An 18,696-nucleotide genomic window follows, 5' to 3' on the forward strand; every position below is an offset into this window, starting at 1 on the left:
ATTAATTTTTAATACCTTCTCGGCAGCAACTCCAACTGTAATACCAAACAAATACTTAAATTATAAACCACAAAACATTGAACATCCATACAATAAGATTAATGAAGGTTGAAGAGATCTTTTCCATTGAAAAAAAAAAGAGAAAGAAGAAAAAGGAAAGAAAATGAAATTTATTACCTTATTTGGTTGAAAATGAAATTTATTATGTGATAGTAATACATAGGTTTCAAAATTTGAGCAAGAAAGTGCGAATTTCCATGGGTCCTAACTCAACAACAAAAGTTGAACTATCGACAGGACCACCTCTAACTGGTGAGGGTTGATCTCCATTCTCACCCTCTACTTTCCATGTCATCCTCTTCATCTCTGACTTGTATTGGTTTGCTGATAAGCTCATTTCCTTCAGCTCCCTTATCTGAAAGTTTATACACCAATCAACACACAACAACAATGACTTGATTAGAACTAACAAGACTGCAAATGCTAAGGATTCCTTTAAAGCACATATGGATCAGGATAGAGTCATCTATTGTACTAATAAAAAAAAAGTATTACAGCACAACAATTCCTGTTGCTGCAATATTGATGAGAAGATATTCTTACCGTTTTTCCAGTAAACATCTTCTTGAGTTCAACTTTAGCCAGTGCTGAATAGTTGGCATCTTCTCCCTCCTGACCACGTTAGCAGCATTGAATCAGTGTGGATGAGATTTACTTAACTCAGTCATGTGAACCATAATTTTTTCTAAACTCAATTATAGAAGAAGAAAAAAAAAACCAATATTTACAGTTTAACATCTATCATTAGCTGAGAGTACTTTCCCAAGTAGTGGTTGGGAAAATACATGGGTTCCTTTCCCACATATGTTATTTCACTTTTGAATGTGATAACAGAAAGGCCTATTAATTGTTGTTGCATATAGAAGATCCCTTAGATTTTCGGAGTTATAAATCCAACTGCAGTCGCTCTAGGTTGAGAATTGGTACATCAGTGGGAGCCAAGACACTGGCAATGAGCAGAATAGAAAAATGGAATAAAAAGAGTATGATATGTGATATAATTTACCTCATATAGATGTGCCAGACGAAGGAGTACACTTCCATCATCCAGCTCCTGCAAGACAATGATCAGAAAGAGAGAGAAATTGAACTCTAGATGCAATCTACAGCTGGTTGGCAACCTCACCTGAAGGGTAATCAAAGCAACATTCAAAGGCAAGCTATAATCGGAGTCCATGACAGTTCCTTTGGTCAAATGAGATGCCTTCCAAGTCTCCTCTTTCTAAACAGTAACCATTTTTACCAAGTTAAGTTCTAAGGCAATTCATGCTCAATGCAAGTAAAATGAAGCCCTACCTCATGGGTGAAAGCTAAAAGAAGTGGTGAATAAACTTCTTGGCCAATTGTTCGACGCCAGACTGATCCAGCTCCTAGCTGGTTGATGCTCAGATAATAATTTCCTCTAACCTGAATGAAGATGTCCATTGTAGGAAAAAAGGCTCAGGTGAAGCAGTAGATATCCTCAAGCATTTAGAGATGGTCCTTCATTACATGTTATGGGTATTATATATAAAATTCAAAAGGAGCATTCACGACTGAGAAGAACTTTCTGATGAGTTCAACAATGCAGACCATACAAAAGTAACAAGCATGCGATCACAAGGTAGGATAAGAATTACATGACAAGCATTTATCAGGAATGCTCATGAAGAAAGTTAATATTGTCATAGGGTAACATACCGTTAGTCCCTCACATACATTTTCAACACAAACACTTTCATCAAGGGCTTCACCAACTCCTCCCAAGTTATCAAGGATTGTACGCCTTATGCAGGAAAAGAAGCAATGATCAGTTTAACATGTCCACACACACACATATATAATTTGTGAATGCTTGAAAGCAAAACAATGTAATTATTTGGACCTATGAAGCATTAGCTCTACTTGACCATCTTCAATGCTGGCTCCTCCGGTGGCACGATCCACCAAGACTGACAATTCATATTTATTATCCGTTATATAAATTCCGAGGTTGAGCTGGAAAAATCAACAACGGATTTATGTCAGTAAAAGAGAAAATACTTTAGCTACTGATTGAACCACTTTGATCATGATTGTAATATGAGAAAATTTCATCATCAGTTTAATGAATAACTTGACAAGCAACCACTAGACAAGATCTTAGCAAAATGTATTGTTGACCTTCTTCATGGGTACCAAACCACAATATGATATCTATATAGATATATACAAACACGTACAAACATGTTTATGAGCATATATATAACTACACAACTTGTAACTGAACAAATTGAAAAAGAAAGTTACACACAACAATATACATTGACAGTCCTTTGGAAAAATCATTTGCAAGAAAAGAATTCAAATGAATTCTCACACAATCATATTACTTTTGACATGATTTTTATTTATTTTAAAATGATTTTTTTTTTAAGTTAAAAGAATTGAATTTGTTCAACTATTAACTTTCCAAACATAAAAATTGACAAAAAAGAAATCCATTGAATGAATTCTTACAAAAAAATCTAGTTTCCAAACAGGCTATAAGAGCTATAGATAAAAACCTAAGTTGAAACCCAAAAGGATTTGATTCAATCCTTTTGGATGCAACAAAAAGCCATAAAGACCATTTGTATGTTTGAGCTTCTACAATGAATCAAATAAACACAGAGGTATATAACATTAAAAACAAAAGTAGATTATTGTATGTTTTTAGTGCTGGAAAGTAAGAGTAAAATCAGGCACAGAAAGATCAAATCAACTAGTGCCATCTTCCAAATCACTTTGAGAGGTATCTCCACCATGCATTGCCCCCCAAACAGAGCCATGTTAAATGCACTAATAATTTATTCATAACAGTTCTCTACCCCATGCATTTCCCAACAAAGAGTCTCATATTTGTAAGTTTTTGCCTGCACACACACAAAGATGGTTAAGTTTTAGAATTTAGGAAATTACTGGATAATAGTTTCCTGCTTGAGGTTGATTAACTGATAGATTCCAGTCAGCTCTATAGTCACGAATCTGAATAATAAAAAAATAAAATCACCAGCGTTTCAAGTTAGCACCACTGAGCACATAACCATTGAGCTGTATAGCGTAAGAAATTTCAGAAGGAGGGAATAGCTTGCTGATATCTTCTGAAAAAAAGAAGTTAATATGAGAAACTCAATACTTAGTTTGTAAATGTGTTCATACAAATGTGTGGCAATTTACAACATAATTCTAATTATGTTGGACATAACTTCTTAGCTTCTTTTAGACACATGATCAGCCAGCAATAAAATTGCATACTATAGTTAATGGGCTACTTGCATCATGCTTTTGGCATCTAGTACTTCACTCACTATTTGCAAACCATTATAGATGGGGGGAAAAACAATGCTTCATTTGAGCATTTATTTCTGAGGGATTTTTAAGAAAATCTAACATGAAAATAAAAAAAGCATAGCAAAAGAAAAAAACAAAAATCTCAGGACTGGAATCATTGTCTACCATCTTAAAAATTGAACTAAGACATGTTAGTTCTATACTATTGCTAGATCCTAATGAGTGTCTAAGCTGAGAAAACCAAATCTATATTTAGAATCAGTATGGCTGCATGTTCTCAGGATGTTTCAAAATTTTTGGCATAAAGGAGAGAGACCATTCTGAGAGTTACCCGCTTTAGAAAGTCCCTTCCATTAGAATCAGTATAGAAAACCTTGTCCGTGACCATGTTTGCTGTCATTCGTGTGATGACCTCTTTTCCAAGACTATCTTCTGTGGGAATCGGACCGATCTTCATAATAAAAGATTGTGAGGAATAATTGATATGAATTTAGTAAGTCAAATATATTTAGCTTACAGCTAACAGAAGTAAAAAGGAAAAATTAAGAAAGTAGAATTAATCTATTTCAAAGAATATGTCTCTTTAAGGCAAAATAAGAAGAAAAAGATTACAATTCAAATAATGTGACTCACTGTATATTCAATTTCAGCATGCTCTTTATCTTTGTAAAGTCTTGTGACCTAATAAATAGACACAAACTGAAGTTAGCTGAAAGCATGTTGAGAAATAAGAAAAAAAAAAAGAAAAAAAAAAAGACAAAGAAGCTTGGATCATGTGCTGAAAGTATTCTCATAGTCAACCGTCAGTCTTAATGGATAAACATCAATCATAAAATCCCTCAAGTGCAAAAATCCTTTGTCAGAAGGATTTTATTTTCATCATTAAATCTTTAATATCCCAGATGTTAACAAATGTGCATAGTTCGTCCATCCATGTAGTAGATTTATGTCTCCAATCATCACAAGCAACTTTCAAAGACAAAAGATGCGCATATAGAGAGACTAGTCTTGAGCCATGTATAACTAAGTAAAGCTATACATAACTGACCTGGTAGATCCATGAATTAAATTGTTGATGGACCTCATCAACTACAGATCCACGATAGACCTTCAAGGGCACCTGCAGATCATTATAAAATAATTGTAAATAACAAATTAGGTGACCATAAATTTCAACCGAAAATGTATCATTTTAAATAGTTGGTTTTGTAGCATTCAATACAAATGTAGAAAGAGATGATTCTCCTTAATTTCAATTAATCTGTACGTGGATATATATATACAATTTATTCCTATAATTGTGTTCTACTAATTAGGAAGAAATCCTAAATAAGAAATCCTAAATATACAGAGAAATAATATAGTGATTGACTTTCCATAACACTCCCCCTCAAGTTGGAGCATAGATGTTAATCATGCCCAACTTGTTACAAATGTAATCAATCCTAGCTCTATTAAGAGCTTTTGTGAAAATATCTCCTAACTGCTCTCTAGTTTTTATGTGTCCTGTTAAGATGATCTATTATTGAATCTTTTCACGAATAAAGTGACAATCAATCTCAATATGTTTGGTCCACTCATTAAACACCGGATTAGAAGCAATATGGAGAGCAGCTTGATTATCACACCACAATTTCGCAGGCAGGGAGGTCTTAAAACCTGTCCCATCTAGTAATTGAAGTATCCACATTACCTCACATACTGATTGTGCCATGGCTCTGTATTCAGATTCAGCACTAGATCGAGAAACTACACTCTGCTTCTTGCTTCTCCAAGACACCAAATTTCCTCCAACAAAAACGCAATATCCAGTGGTTGACCTCCTGTCAACCTTAGATCCAGCCCAATCAGCATCTGAAAAACATTCAACATTCAAATGCCCATTATTACCATATAACAAACCTCTTCCTGAAGTGCCCTTCAGATAACACAAGATTTGTCCCAAGGCTTCCCAATGAGCAACAGTTGGGGAAAACATAAACTGACTTACCACACTAACGGCATAAGCAATGTCAGGACGAGTGACTGTAAGGTAGTTCAATTTTCCTACCAATCTCCTGTATCTCTCTGGATCTTCAAACAACTCACTATCCCCTGCTAACAGTTGTAAATTTAGAGTCATTGGTGCACTACAAGGCTTAGCACCTAATTTTCCTGTCTCTGTCAATAAATCGAGGACATATTTTCTTTGAGACAAGAAAATACCCTTCTTGCTTCTCATAACTTCAATACCCAAAAAATACTTTAACAATCCCAAGTCTTTGGTCCGAAACTGGGTTTGGAGGAAGGTTTTAAGAGATGAAATACCTGCAGAGTCACTCCCAGTGATGACAATGTCATCCACATAGACTACTAGGAGAATTAGACCAGCCTCAGATTGCCTATAAAATACTGAGTGATCACACTTACTCTTTTGCATACTAAATTCCTGTACTACTTCACTGAATCTCCCAAACCAGGCCCTAGGACTTTGTTTCAAGCCGTAAAGAGACTTCCGAAGCCTACAAACTTTACCCAACTCCCCCTGAGCAACAAACCCAGGTGGTTTCTCCATATACACCTCCTCCTGAAGATCACCATGAAGGAAAGCATTCTTGATATCTAATTGGTGCAGGGGCCAATCATATGTAGCTGCTAAAGAGATAAACAAGCGAACAGAAATAAGTTTAGCTACAGGAGAAAAAGTGCCATAGTAATCAACCCCATATGTCTGAGCATATCCTTTTGCTACAAGGCATGCTTTTAACCTAGCCACAGAACTATCAGGATTTACCTTTACTGTAAATACCCATTTGCAACCAATAGCTTTCTTACCAGTGGGCAAAGGCAACAGTTCCCATGTACCATTAGCATCTAAAGCCTCCATTTCCTCTTTCATAGCAGCACACCAGCCAGGATGAGACAGTGCCTCACCAACAATATTAGGGATAGGAACAGAGTCTAAAGAAGTAACAAAACACCGAGAACAAGAAGACAATTGATTATAAGAAACAAAAGAAGAGATAGGATAAGTACATAAACGTTTACCTTTACGAAGAGCAATGGGTAAGTCTAGATCAGAATCATGATTAGTATGAGGTACAGGATCTCCCAACGAAGTAGTTGGTGGAGGATCTGAGTAAGGAATCTCCAATCTCCTAGAATAAAAATGAACAACGGGATGTCGAGTAGGTCTAGAGACAGAAGGAACAGGCTGTGAGAGAGGACTAGACATTGGTTGGACAGTATATATTAAGAGATCATCCTCCTCCCCCTGACTCTCATACACAGATGATTGAGGAAAAAATGGAGTGGACTCAAAAAATGTGACATCTGCAGAAACAAGATAACGATTAAGAGTAGGAGAGAAACAACTGTAACACCCTAGGCAAATCCCACATCGACAAAACACGGGAGAGATGCTGGGTTTATAAGTTGATGGTTTGTAACCCCTAGTGACGCGCGTTTTAAAGCGAGGGCTTCAGGCCTTCCGCAGCTAATAATATCATGGTGGGTGGCCATTACAACAACGGTACCCTTTTTGCAGCCGGGAGTACCCAAGGAAGACACATTTGAGAGACTTTGGATCCAATTTAGTAACTTGTGGATGAACATCACGCACAAAGTAGGTACAACAAAAAATACGGGGTTCAACAGGGAACAAAGATTTTGTAGGAAACAAAGCAGTATAAGGAATATCCCCATTAAGGACAGAAGACGGCATACGATTGATCAAAAAACATGCCGTAGAAACTGCATCCGCCCAAAAGTGTTTAGGAACTTTCATCTGAAAAAGAAGAGCACGAGTTACCTCAAGAAGATGCCGATTTTTTCTTTCGGCCACGCCATTTTGGGATGAGGTATCCACACAGGAAGACTGATGAAGAATGCCATTTTTGTGTCATATAATTGAAATTGTCTTTGAAAAGTATTCTTTGGCATTGTCACTTCTTAATATGCATGAAGTATTAAATTGAGTTTTGATTTCATTACAAAAGGCACAAAAGATAGAAAACAACTCAGAACGATTCTTCATTAAATATAACCAGGTAACACGAAAGTAATCATCAACAAAAGTAACAAAATAATGAAATCCAGTTTTAGAAGTAACAGAACAAGGACCCCAAACATCAGAATGAACTAACTCAAAAGGGGATGAAGCCCGTTTATTGACTCTAGACACAGAAGGCAAACGATGATATTTTGCAAACTGACACGACTCACATTCTAGCACTGATAAAGACTGAAACTGAGGACATAGCTTCTTCATGGTAGACAAAGAAGGATGACCCAATCTACAATGAGCTTCAAGAGGTGTTAAGGTAATGGAGCAAACAAGCGACCGCGGTACATGATTTTCCAGAATGTAGAGACCACCTGACTCACGTCCTCTACCAATAATCTGTTTCGTCGTAAGATCCTGAAACAAACACTGGTCAGGAAAAAAGGAAACATAACAATTTAAAGTACGAGTAAGTTTACTAACAGAAAGTAAATTAAAAGAGAATTTTGGTAGACACAAAATAGATGACAAAGAAATTGACGAAGTCGGGTTCGCAGTTCCAGAACCCATGACACAAGAAGTAGAACCATCAGCTAAAGTAACAGTAGAGGAATTGATATTAGACTGAAAAGCAGATAGAAGACTAGAATTACCTGTCATGTGATCTGTCGCACCAGAATCAATAACCCATTTGGATGAGGAAGACACAAGACATGTAGTGGATTTACCTGACTCAGCGATTGCAGTGACAGGGGAACTGGTAGGCTTTAGAGATGCCTGATACTGGGAAAACTGTGCAAAATCTTCTGCAGATACCAAAATAGTTTTCTCAGAGGAAGATACTGTAGAATCCTCTGCTACCATATTTGCCACCTGTGATCGTTGATTTTTCCTCTGAAGTTGCGGACAATTATATTTTGTATGGCCAGGCTCATGGCAATAATAACAAATGACTCATCGAGTCCTGATTAGAACTAGCCTCTCCATTACGCTGATTACTTCTGTTGCCTGTAATTCCTCCTCTACTTCCTCTTCTATTACCCTGTTGTCCATTTGGATTACGGCTAATAAGAGCACTACTGGCAGGCTATTAAGATTGGGTACTCTCTGTACGAAGGACCCGTGTAAACGTTTCATGCAAAGAGGAAATCTCAAAACTGGAGAGAATCTGAGATTTAGCAGTCTCATACTCTGAAGGAAGACCTGCAAGAAAACTCATAACAGCCAGTTGCTCCCGTTGGGCCTGCTGAACTTTCACATCAGGATTAAAAGGCAACAATACATTAAGTTCCTCATATACCCGTTTAAAATCCATAAAATAAGCCGTGAGAGACTTATCCTTTTTCTCAGCACGGTAGAATGCCTTACAAACATCATAAATATGGGAGATATTCCCTTTACCAGAATACAAAAAATCTAAGTAATCTATCAATTCCTTAACAAATTCACAGTGATTAATTAAACTAATTACCTCACTGTGAATCGAGTTCCGAAGCTGCAAAAATAACCGAGCATCCTCCCTTAGCCAAGTTTGTCGTGTATCATCCGTAGGTGGATCTTTAGTAAAGTGATCATCCTTATCAATGCTACGCAAATAGACCCTAACAGTCTTACTCCACTCCAGGTAATTTGAACCATTAAGTTTGTGTTCCGTGCTCTTAGTCATCACCGGAATCACATCAGAAATAACATTCTTATTGTCTGCCATTTGTTGAGACAAAGAAAACTAACCGAAACGCTTATCCAAAGTGCTTACAATAGCAAAATAACCCAAAATCACAAATCAAGCAAATACCGAAATAGGATCTGAGAGCCAAACCTCAGAAGTCCTTTAATGTATCTTGGATCGTGCAACAAAGACACGGTGGTGGAATGAGGGGGTTGAGGCGATGCTGGCGATGTTGATTGGAGTCGAAACGGCCGGTCGGCGGCTAAGGTCTCTCCTGAGCTGGATGGTGAGAACAAATAGTCACCCTAGATAGATGACCTGCTCTGATACCATGTAGAAAGAGATGATTCTCCTTAATTTCAATTAATCTGTACATGGGTATATATATACAATTAGTTCCTATAATTGTGTTCTACTAATTAGGAAGAAATCCTAAATAGGAATACAGAATACAAAATATACAGAGAAATAATATAGTGATTGACTTTCCATAACATAGTGATTGACTTTCCATAACAATCCCAAAAATTTGGGATAGGCTATATGGATTCTCTTTCTCCACTCTAAACGATTTTGGGTTAAATCCTCTAGGTCATGTTTTACTACTCTCCTCCAAATCAGTTTAGGTCTACCCCTTCTTTTTTTTCTATCCTCTACCCTAATGTGTTCTACTTGTCTAACTGGAGCCTCCGTATGTCTACGCTTCACATGACCAAACCACCTCAATCTCCTTTCTCTCAACTTATCCTCAATTGGTACCACTCCTACCTTTTCTCTAATACTTTCATTACGGACTTTATCTAGTCTAGTATGACCACTCATCCACCTTAACATATTTACTTAACATATTTACAAAAAGAATGAAAGACCAAGAAATGGACAGATACCAAAATAAGTGGTGGCTGTTGTGTCAAGTGGTTTTGAGATGGTTAGCAATTAGGAGCAAAGTTAAATCAGAAAACAGCTGTATATAGAGACAAAATAAGGTTGAAACTACAGATGCACTAAAAGAAATATAAGTTTCTTTCTACATTCTGGAAATGCTTAAGCATCAAGAAATAAAATTGGGTTTCAGACAAAATGGAGGCCATTCCTTCATCCATTGACTAGGCAAAAGTTATTTTTACACTTATACTGTTAGAGGCTCATAAATAATAAAAGAACTCAGCCCCTTTAAGAGAAAAATTGAAGCCCTACTTAACCTTTTCAGCATGCTTATAGAACATCATTGGACAAAGCCAAACAATCCAACCCAAGTTATTTTCATCTTGACTTAAATGGAAGCTATATGCCCAATTGCCCATATCTAGCTTCTCTCAAATCCATAACTGCTAATTCCATTCTTTCTTCCCTCTCAAATAAACTATTTTAACTACAGCTACATGTATTGCACAACATGTACCAGAACATAAGGTTGGTAACCTTACAAATTCCATCAACGTGTAAGTTAAAGAAAAAGATCTCACATTGGAAATATTGAAGAATATATAAGGTCTTATATAGTGTTTGGCCTCAACACTTAATAGTTTAAGCTTTTGGGTTCGATCAAGCATCTCTAACGTGGTATTAAAGCCTAAATCTACACCCCTGATTCTGCACAATCCCACATTATGTGGAAACCCATATACATTTATTATTTATTATTATTTTATTTTAATTAGCTAACAATAATTTAATATATTTATAAAAAATATATATATTTTATTGGATGGTCTGCTTATTTATTTTTAGATATATATATATATATATTATTTTTGAAATTAAATATATATCTGCAATCTGAACAACCCAGTTCAATAATAACTCTTATCACATTCTACACCTAATAGAACTCTTGAAATATATATATACCCTAATCATCTCTTCTGCTAAACTTTGCTCTCAAAACTTGGTTGTCACCTCTATCAAATACTCTCAACAGAGAATCCCTAAATTTTTACTTCTCTATTCATCACATTCGATTCTATTTTCAAGGTAAAAATTCTCATTCCTTATTTAATAATGGGTGAATTTGATTTTATTTTCTTTCCTCGATTTGTTACAACTACTCTAGAAATTTATTTCTTCTCTTTGACTATTGGTACTGAATTGGGTTGATCATAATTACTGTGAAACGATAACTTTGATTTTAGAATATATATATTAAAATTATTTTATATATATATAAAAACATTTGAATCCCTGTCGACATTTGAATCCTTTATCGACGTCCTTGTATCTGTAGTCAAGGTTTATATATATATATATATATATATATATATATATATATATATATATATATATTAAAATTATTTTATTTTATTATTATTTAATATTTTCTTTTATATTTTGGGTATGTAGGAGATTCAAATATTCATTCTGTCAGCTGAAATTGTCTCTCTTTTATTGAATCTAGCTATTATTTTGGAGGTTCCAGGTGAGTGGTAATTATAGTACATGGCACCGTTTTTTTCCCTTTTAAAATTTCTTAGCATTAAGTTTGTTATTAAATAAAATTTTAAATCAATATTTTAACAATGATTTTATATGTGATTTTCTAGAGTTTTATTTTATTATTGAATTTTATTTCGATTTTGATTATATAATTGATTTTGCCAACTATCTGCATTAGACCCATTAGGATTCCGAATGTGCCTTTAATGTATTTATATTGATTGATATTTGACTATAAAATTTACAGATGTGTTACTGAATTGATTTGAGATTGATTTGATTTTATTGAATCGATTTGAGATTGATTTGATTTTATTGACTCTCTGAAACTATTGAAATACACTATTGGAATTGCACTATCAGTTATTATTTGCTATCTGAAATTTTTTATTGATTTTGATTGATTTGTACAAATTGATTTTCTGTTTTGAATCTGCACTGTGCCCGATGCTTTCATTATGCCCCGCCGTGTGGACTATCACGGTATTAGGTTGCATTGTCGAGTCATGCATCATTGCGGTTATGGTTTGCATTAGTATCATATGCATTGATATCGTGAAGGAGGAGGAACGATTCGATATCCGTAGAGCGCTACCATCCGCCTTTGGTGATGTGGGGTATCATCACCCTGGTGCACTGTACCATAAAATTTTTATTGAATGAATTTCATATATATATATGTTTTATAAAGTTATTTTATTAATGATTTTTGACAGCATGAGCATGATTTTATTGAATAGAAAATTTATTGTGAAATTAATCAAGCATCTGCCTGTTCCTATTCCGTTGTGTGCTATAATTATCATTCACTGAGCATCTAGCTCAAACCACGTTTTCTCTGTCTGTTATCTGTTTCAGATCAGTAGAATTCTGCAGCTGATCCAAATATTCAGACCATTTTCTGGAGAGGGACAACTTTGATTTGTTCTCATGGTATGCCCGAATTCGTGTTTTCTCGGGCTAATAATTAGTTTGAGTTATTGAACAGTTTAAGTTTTTATTGAAATCTGTAGAGACTCCGCAGTTTACCTATGGGATATTTATGATGTTTATTCAGCATTTTATTTATTTGGATTTTGTCTATTTTTGGGATTAGTAAGTGATAATATATTCATTCAAGATACTCTGATAAGGCTTGCATGATTTAAGAATACTTAAATTATGCGCCGGTCACGATTCAGAATTTTGGGTCGTGACACATTACCCTCGGCAACTTCTTGTTAGTAAGGGGTCGTGCTTGAGAAGGGCCTTATAGAGTGTTTATGGCCACCTAATAGCTTAAGATTTAGGTTGCTTCAAGGGTCTTTAACAATCTATGCGGTCATAAATAATATGAATTAACATAAAATCATTTGCACTTGAGACTATCAACAACAAAGTTTTACTTACTGGTATCCTAACAATTTCCGTGCGGTTCCATCCAAGAGGGTTGTACGCTACCATAACCTGAAAGTAATCAGTTGCACATAATGAGAATGAAACCCAGTAAAGTAATCATACAACCAAAATTTGAAATAAATGAAAACAGTATGTCAGTACCAAACTCTTTCCATCTCCAGCTTCCTCTGTTGGCGGACAGTAACTGATATTTAACAATTGGCACTGCTTGAGAAAAAGAGAAAAGAGTAGTTTGATTAGGCCAGAAGTAGCAATTTGATTATCTAAATACACACATATAACCAACAGTGAGATTCAGGATGAAAAGAAAATCTGAAGACAATCACCACTGCTCCATCCAAGCTATGAACCATTCAATTATTTTGCAGTATAGTAACTCATAATGCATGTTACTTCAGTGCAAGTCACACCAGCTGGCATTTACAGATATGTACTCATGCAGCCAATAAAAATAGGCATTATGAAATATGTAGAAAATTTTTAAAGACGGTGTTTTATGTTTCCCGTGAAATGGTATCTCTCGTACAGACCAAGAAGAGAGAGATACCTGGCTAAAGGTCAATACAGTTGCTGCACATTGATCTCTGGATTTATTGCTAACCAAGCATGAAAGAGCAGAACTTCTAGTGGCTTCCGCCTGTATAGTGTTGAATAAGTTAATTTTGAGGAATATAATGAAAAATTTAGCGTTTAAAATGGGTGGACAAATTTTTACAGGAAATTCAACTTGACACCTCAGATGCTCCAATAGCTAGGCGTTTTGCATAGTCATTTGTAGTATGTTGTTTAGCAGTTCCAGTGACAGCATCATGGTGCTGTGCTATTCCTAAAGCATCTCCAAGACTATAAGTGCTGGGACCAGTGGATTTTTTCCCAACAAAGAATTCAAGTTGCCGTGTAGCCTGTTTTAGACAAGAAGATAAATTGTTTCACTTAAACCACTATATTCTAAAACCCAAAAAGATGAGAAATCTAAGACACAGTTTTCATGACAGGAAGAAAGCCATCCTCTCTCCAGGACACCCACTTTCAACTAGTACATGCAGCCTACAAAGGCTGACAAATGCTCTCAACAAAGAAACATATAAAACCAGCCTGTTTCAGCTGGGTTGCGTTAAGGTGGTAAGATCCATTGGTTCATGTGCCAATAAAAGTGCAATGTAAATTTTTTTCTCTTAAAAAAAGAAATCCTTATAAAACCAGGATATTTCAGTCTGGGTTGCATCTAGGAGAGGATATTTTCTTATCTGTTTGAGTCAATATAGCATCAAGGCACAATGATTATGGTATCATACCAAATAATATCCACTCAGCTGCCTAACATATCGCTTCAGGCCGGGGCGACTAGTAAAAAATCCAGTCCAATAGGCGTTTTCCCGATCTGCATACCTGCCAGAAAACAAGCAACAAGTGTATATACAAAATAATCTTTGCTTCATCAAGATGATGAAGTAAAGGGAAGAAAGGAAACAAGCAATGCTCACGGAAAATAATCATCAGTTTTCAGTGGCCATGATTCATTTGCTGCATTTTTCACATCAGTGTAAATAGATGGTGTAGAGTATAATGCATTCACTCGACCATCCTGAAAGTTGAACAAAACTGTTTATCAAACAAAGTATATTGAACAAGTGATAAAGGAAAAAGTAAATATATTGAAAATTTTTCCCTGCATAAAGTTCAAACAGATTAAATGTTTAATCTAATTACAAATATTGAAATATTTTTACAATGGTGCTTCATGAAAAAGTGATGGATTTTATTTCATCAAGGGTGAATAGTTAAACCTAGAGAACCAAGAAATCTAATAACTAACTAAAAACTGTGAGAAAGATTCTAGATGAAACCAAACTTTTCACAAAGAAGATACATCATATTGTAGTGGTTAAACTGACAGAACTGAAAGAACAGTCAATGATGAATGAACACAAATTAATCAATGCAGAATACGTTATCATGCAAACATTTAAGTTTCAGTTGCTCTAAATATCTATTTTGATAGAAATTATGTGAAATAAAATAGACTAAGAAGGAAGATTCAAAATAAAATTCAAAACTAAAAAACATTATCCTGTCCCTCTAACACACATTGCTAATAATATAATCAAGAGACTTGTATTTCCTTTTTGTATGAAAGGAAACTAAACTCTTCACATCTTTAGGAGCCATTTTCTGAAGTTGAGTGCTAAGAGAAGTTTCGCAAATTTTAAGCAATCATGCAATACATAAATGATAATAGGGAAAACCGTGGAGACAAAGGGAGGCAGGGTGGGCAGATGCCTCATTAAAGGATCCAGTGACATTTATGTTCAGAATAATGATTTAAAAGATTTTTTTTTTTTCATATAAAACTATACCTTGTTAACATAGTGAATCAGTTTGTCCATTTGCTTGAACCAAGACTCAGCATATTGGTACTGGAAATCATCACCCATAGTCCACATAATATGGTTCGTTCTTGTTACATTGGCCTGTAAAAAGCATAGCATCATCATAAATCATACTACCTGAGTAATATAAATTGCTGCATAATTATCTCGTTAGATCCTATAAGAAAAATAAATAATTCAAAGAATAAGTAGAGAGAAACAGAGGAACTTTAGACTTTACTTGGGTTATAGCAGCATTTATGAAATCATTAACCCGCTGCTCAACATTGTAGTCAAATAGAAGAGGATTATCCTACAATATGAAATTCAACAGATAAAGAGAAAGCTCAACAAGAGAATCACATATTCACATGGTAATTTGAAAAGGTAATACTTGTATACGGTATAACCTGAACGGGCACAAAATCATTAGACACTTCAAAATTGAAACCAGGTGGAGGACTATAATGTACAGGGAAAGCATTGGCAAAAATCTGAAAAAGGCACAAACAAGTGAACAGTAAACACAAAAAACCATTTTAAGAAACTAATTGATAAAAGTAGGCGAGCAGTAATTGTTTGGAACCTGAGAGGATGAACCAAAAGTTTTGGACCCACGCCATATGACCTCTAGAGATTTATCTACTTTGCGCTTTGCTCTGTCCTGGTAATCAATCCTTGCAAAATGAACAGAATTGAATCCAAGCTGCAACAAAATCAATCAGAATACATCAATCTTAGGCTGAAAAACACAGCAGGAACAAACATATTTCAAAGAAAATAAAACATGTTAATTTTATCAAATAGTTGAAACTTCCTTGTTGCTAAAAAGGCACTTGGCATACAAAATGGCGTTAATGAAGCATGTTTGGAGCAGACTTATATTTATGAAAAACAAATTAGCCACCTTGTTGGATGATTGACCATGCATAAATAATGTACCTCAGCCCCAAGCAGGTAAGCTTGCACAGCAGAGTGTCCAAATGGATCAATTTGCCATCCAGCACGAGGAGTCTTGTTGAACTGTTGCTTTATTGCATGATGACCAAGTGTTGTTTGGTCAATCATGTCTATGTAATGGCATGTTGCCTCATCATGCATACACCAGCCACCATTTCTGCAATTGAAAAGTTAAATACTTGTGATACGTGCTAAAGGAACTGTACAAGTTAAACTTCTTTCTTTCTCTGCTTTATAATTGCATACATGAATTCCAACTGGCCAGCATCTACAAGTTTCCTCACTTGCTCTTGTATTTCCTCGCTTTGTTCTAGCCACCATCGTTGGAAAAATGCCTATGATTCATACAAGGTTGATTAGATAATGGTGATATGACACTCAGAAAAATAATAATAATAACATCACTCTCTCAGAAACCACACTATTAAACAGCAGAAAACTACGGAACAGTACAACGTGTGGCAGCCTCACAATAACACTGCCTGACAACCTTGGTTATACCCACAATTAACATTCAATAACATTCAATACCAAAGAATGTCCAAACCCATATTTGCGGTAGGAGAAAATTTTTCCATGGTACTTATCCTGGGAACAACAAATACTTATGATGTAACTGAATAGTGAAGTCTCACTAATACATATGCCATCCTTATATATTTAGTCTCTTAATTTTTGCAGGAAAATTAATCTTTAAAATTTTCCCTTTAAGGTTGAATTTGCACAATATATTAAGAATCTAAGATATGATTCTTTTTAAACTGTAACACTTTTAAAAAATATAATATTTGAGTAAAAATGCAAAACCATATCATATAACAAAGTTCTGAAGTATAAAAATAATGAATTTCATACGGGATTATGATCAAATTGCTTATCAGTATGACTGTATGAGTTACCAGAAAGTCCTAGCCACACACACCATGAATATCTGGTATGATGAAACTGCACGTAGAATATTTAAGTGCATGAAACTCATGATTATTAAATAAAGTCTATTGATTACAGGTTGAACTCGTACACATCAACCTTGAAATTTAATATAAACGCCTTAAAACGGTACTCAGAACTTCCAATAAGATTAAACACTGGAAACCAAACAATCAACAAATCTTTCATTTCATTACCATTTCAACAAAAACAAACTTCCTGTTTGGATCTCGAAGCAGGGATTCCACAACTGAGTCCAGCACATTTTCAACACAAGCACCCTACCACAAAACAAGCACCAAAATAAATATAACTTACCACATAATCTAAATGGAAATACTATTAAAGGGAAAAAGAAAACGAAACATCACACAGATTAGAACCTGAATACTGTTGTTTGATCCAACATAGTACTGATCAATAGTCTTTAACCAACCAACATCATCATGTGTATGTGCTACCAAATGAACATTGAGTTTTCCTTGCACAACTCCACCTCCAGTGTTGTATTTCACATAACCGCCATTGACTGTCCCACACAAATCAAACCCAGCAACAAAGGAAGTAATAAAAACCCATGTTAAAACACTCTCAAACTTGCCCATTTCAGTACCCAGCAAGTTCTGAGCATCAAAGGAAAGTCAAGTTTTTTCCTCTTCATGATTTCCCAATTTATAGAAGGCAAGTGGGCGTTAAAATATTGATGTGGCGTAAGTGGTGAAAACTGCCAAATTTCCACCTCAGTTTCTTTACTGGCATTTCCATGCCGGCCAAAGAACAAAGGTTTTGTTTTTATTAGTTGAAAGGGGATAAGTTTTTACTGAGGCATTTCCTTATCAGATTTTGGCAATAAAGTTTCTACCTTTTTCTAAGGATAGCAGTCATTTATGAATTCTGAAAGGAAAAAATTTCAAGAATCCACTTCAGATTTTGAATTCTTTATGTTTACGAGAATGGCTGACGCAAGGAGGATCATCATCTAACACCAGGAATATAAACTCAACTGCTCCCACCCTGCAGTCAAATCACAATATACAGTACTCTAAAAACTAGCACACTTTATTTTAATATTCATATAAATTTATTTAAATATATAAAAATAATATCGCGTATACAAATACATAGGTAATTATTAAAAGTCACTCAAATTTTCAAATTTCATTAAAAAGTTGAGTTTCACAAGATGAAGGAAAGCAATGAGCAGATTTTGTCTGTTGTTATACGTGGTTTAAATAATTAAATTAAAATTGTGATAAAATAGTTGGAATTTAATAATTGGTCTATCAGAAATTTGGCATTATCCTAGACTTCATTTTAAGACCTCAAATAAGGCTATGGAAATAGATTAATAAGTTCATATTTATTATTTTTCTTTTATTTTTTAAGAAAATGTTAAGCAACCAACAAAAAAAAAAGTTGCACTAAAATCAACAATAAAATTATTACTTTATGGATTAAAAAAATGCAAAAATAAAAAAATGCAATGATTTTTGTTTGTGAAATTTGAAATTTAATAAACAATTTTTAAATTGTCCCACTTATCTCATTAAAATAATGTAATACAACAACAATAAGACATTAGCAAACCCAATTAAAATACAAGT

At 34.8% G+C, this 18,696-nt stretch overlaps 2 protein-coding genes across 2 annotated transcripts; both read right to left on the reverse strand.

The window, feature by feature from the left end:
• Nucleotides 1-210: 210 nt before the first annotated feature.
• On the reverse strand, nucleotides 211-18,021 carry LOC110662323 (alpha-mannosidase-like). The gene is made up of 26 exons (XM_058138422.1): nucleotides 17,476-18,021; nucleotides 17,290-17,373; nucleotides 16,409-16,497; nucleotides 16,145-16,319; nucleotides 15,789-15,908; nucleotides 15,613-15,696; nucleotides 15,444-15,515; nucleotides 15,191-15,304; nucleotides 14,318-14,418; nucleotides 14,129-14,222; nucleotides 13,568-13,735; nucleotides 13,381-13,470; nucleotides 12,975-13,037; nucleotides 12,778-12,881; nucleotides 5,045-6,809; nucleotides 4,400-4,471; nucleotides 3,985-4,032; nucleotides 3,683-3,802; nucleotides 2,980-3,045; nucleotides 1,925-2,037; nucleotides 1,741-1,825; nucleotides 1,357-1,467; nucleotides 1,187-1,282; nucleotides 1,067-1,114; nucleotides 604-672; nucleotides 211-415 (listed from the first exon to the last, which is right to left on the reverse strand). The coding sequence occupies exons 1-26, from the start codon at nucleotides 17,695-17,697 to the stop codon at nucleotides 227-229; spliced, it is 4,362 nt and encodes a 1,453-aa protein (XP_057994405.1). The 5' UTR covers nucleotides 17,698-18,021; the 3' UTR covers nucleotides 211-226.
• Nucleotides 7,467-9,164, reverse strand: LOC131174743 (uncharacterized). The gene is made up of 2 exons (XM_058138609.1): nucleotides 7,987-9,164; nucleotides 7,467-7,750 (listed from the first exon to the last, which is right to left on the reverse strand). The coding sequence occupies exon 1, from the start codon at nucleotides 9,039-9,041 to the stop codon at nucleotides 8,424-8,426; it is 618 nt and encodes a 205-aa protein (XP_057994592.1). The 5' UTR covers nucleotides 9,042-9,164; the 3' UTR covers nucleotides 7,467-7,750; nucleotides 7,987-8,423.
• Nucleotides 18,022-18,696: the final 675 nt, after the last annotated feature.

The sequence above is a fragment of the Hevea brasiliensis genome, chromosome 16, assembly GCF_030052815.1.
Source record: "Hevea brasiliensis isolate MT/VB/25A 57/8 chromosome 16, ASM3005281v1, whole genome shotgun sequence".
NCBI lineage: Eukaryota > Viridiplantae > Streptophyta > Magnoliopsida > Malpighiales > Euphorbiaceae > Hevea > Hevea brasiliensis.

Bases quoted from the DNA above. Each gene is read 5' to 3' on its own strand.
- LOC110662323 (XM_058138422.1), bottom strand. From the start codon at position 17,697: ATGGGCAAGTTTGAGAGTGTTTTAACATGGGTTTTTATTACTTCCTTT. The intron at 15,516-15,612 runs GTTATACCGTAT...TTCATATTGTAG, and splicing joins ATGATTTTGTGCCCGTTCAG to GATAATCCTCTTCTATTTGA. The intron at 1,468-1,740 runs GTATGTTACCCT...ATCTTCATTCAG, and splicing joins ATGTATGTGAGGGACTAACG to GTTAGAGGAAATTATTATCT.
- LOC131174743 (XM_058138609.1), bottom strand. From the start codon at position 9,041: ATGGCAGACAATAAGAATGTTATTTCTGATGTGATTCCGGTGATGACT.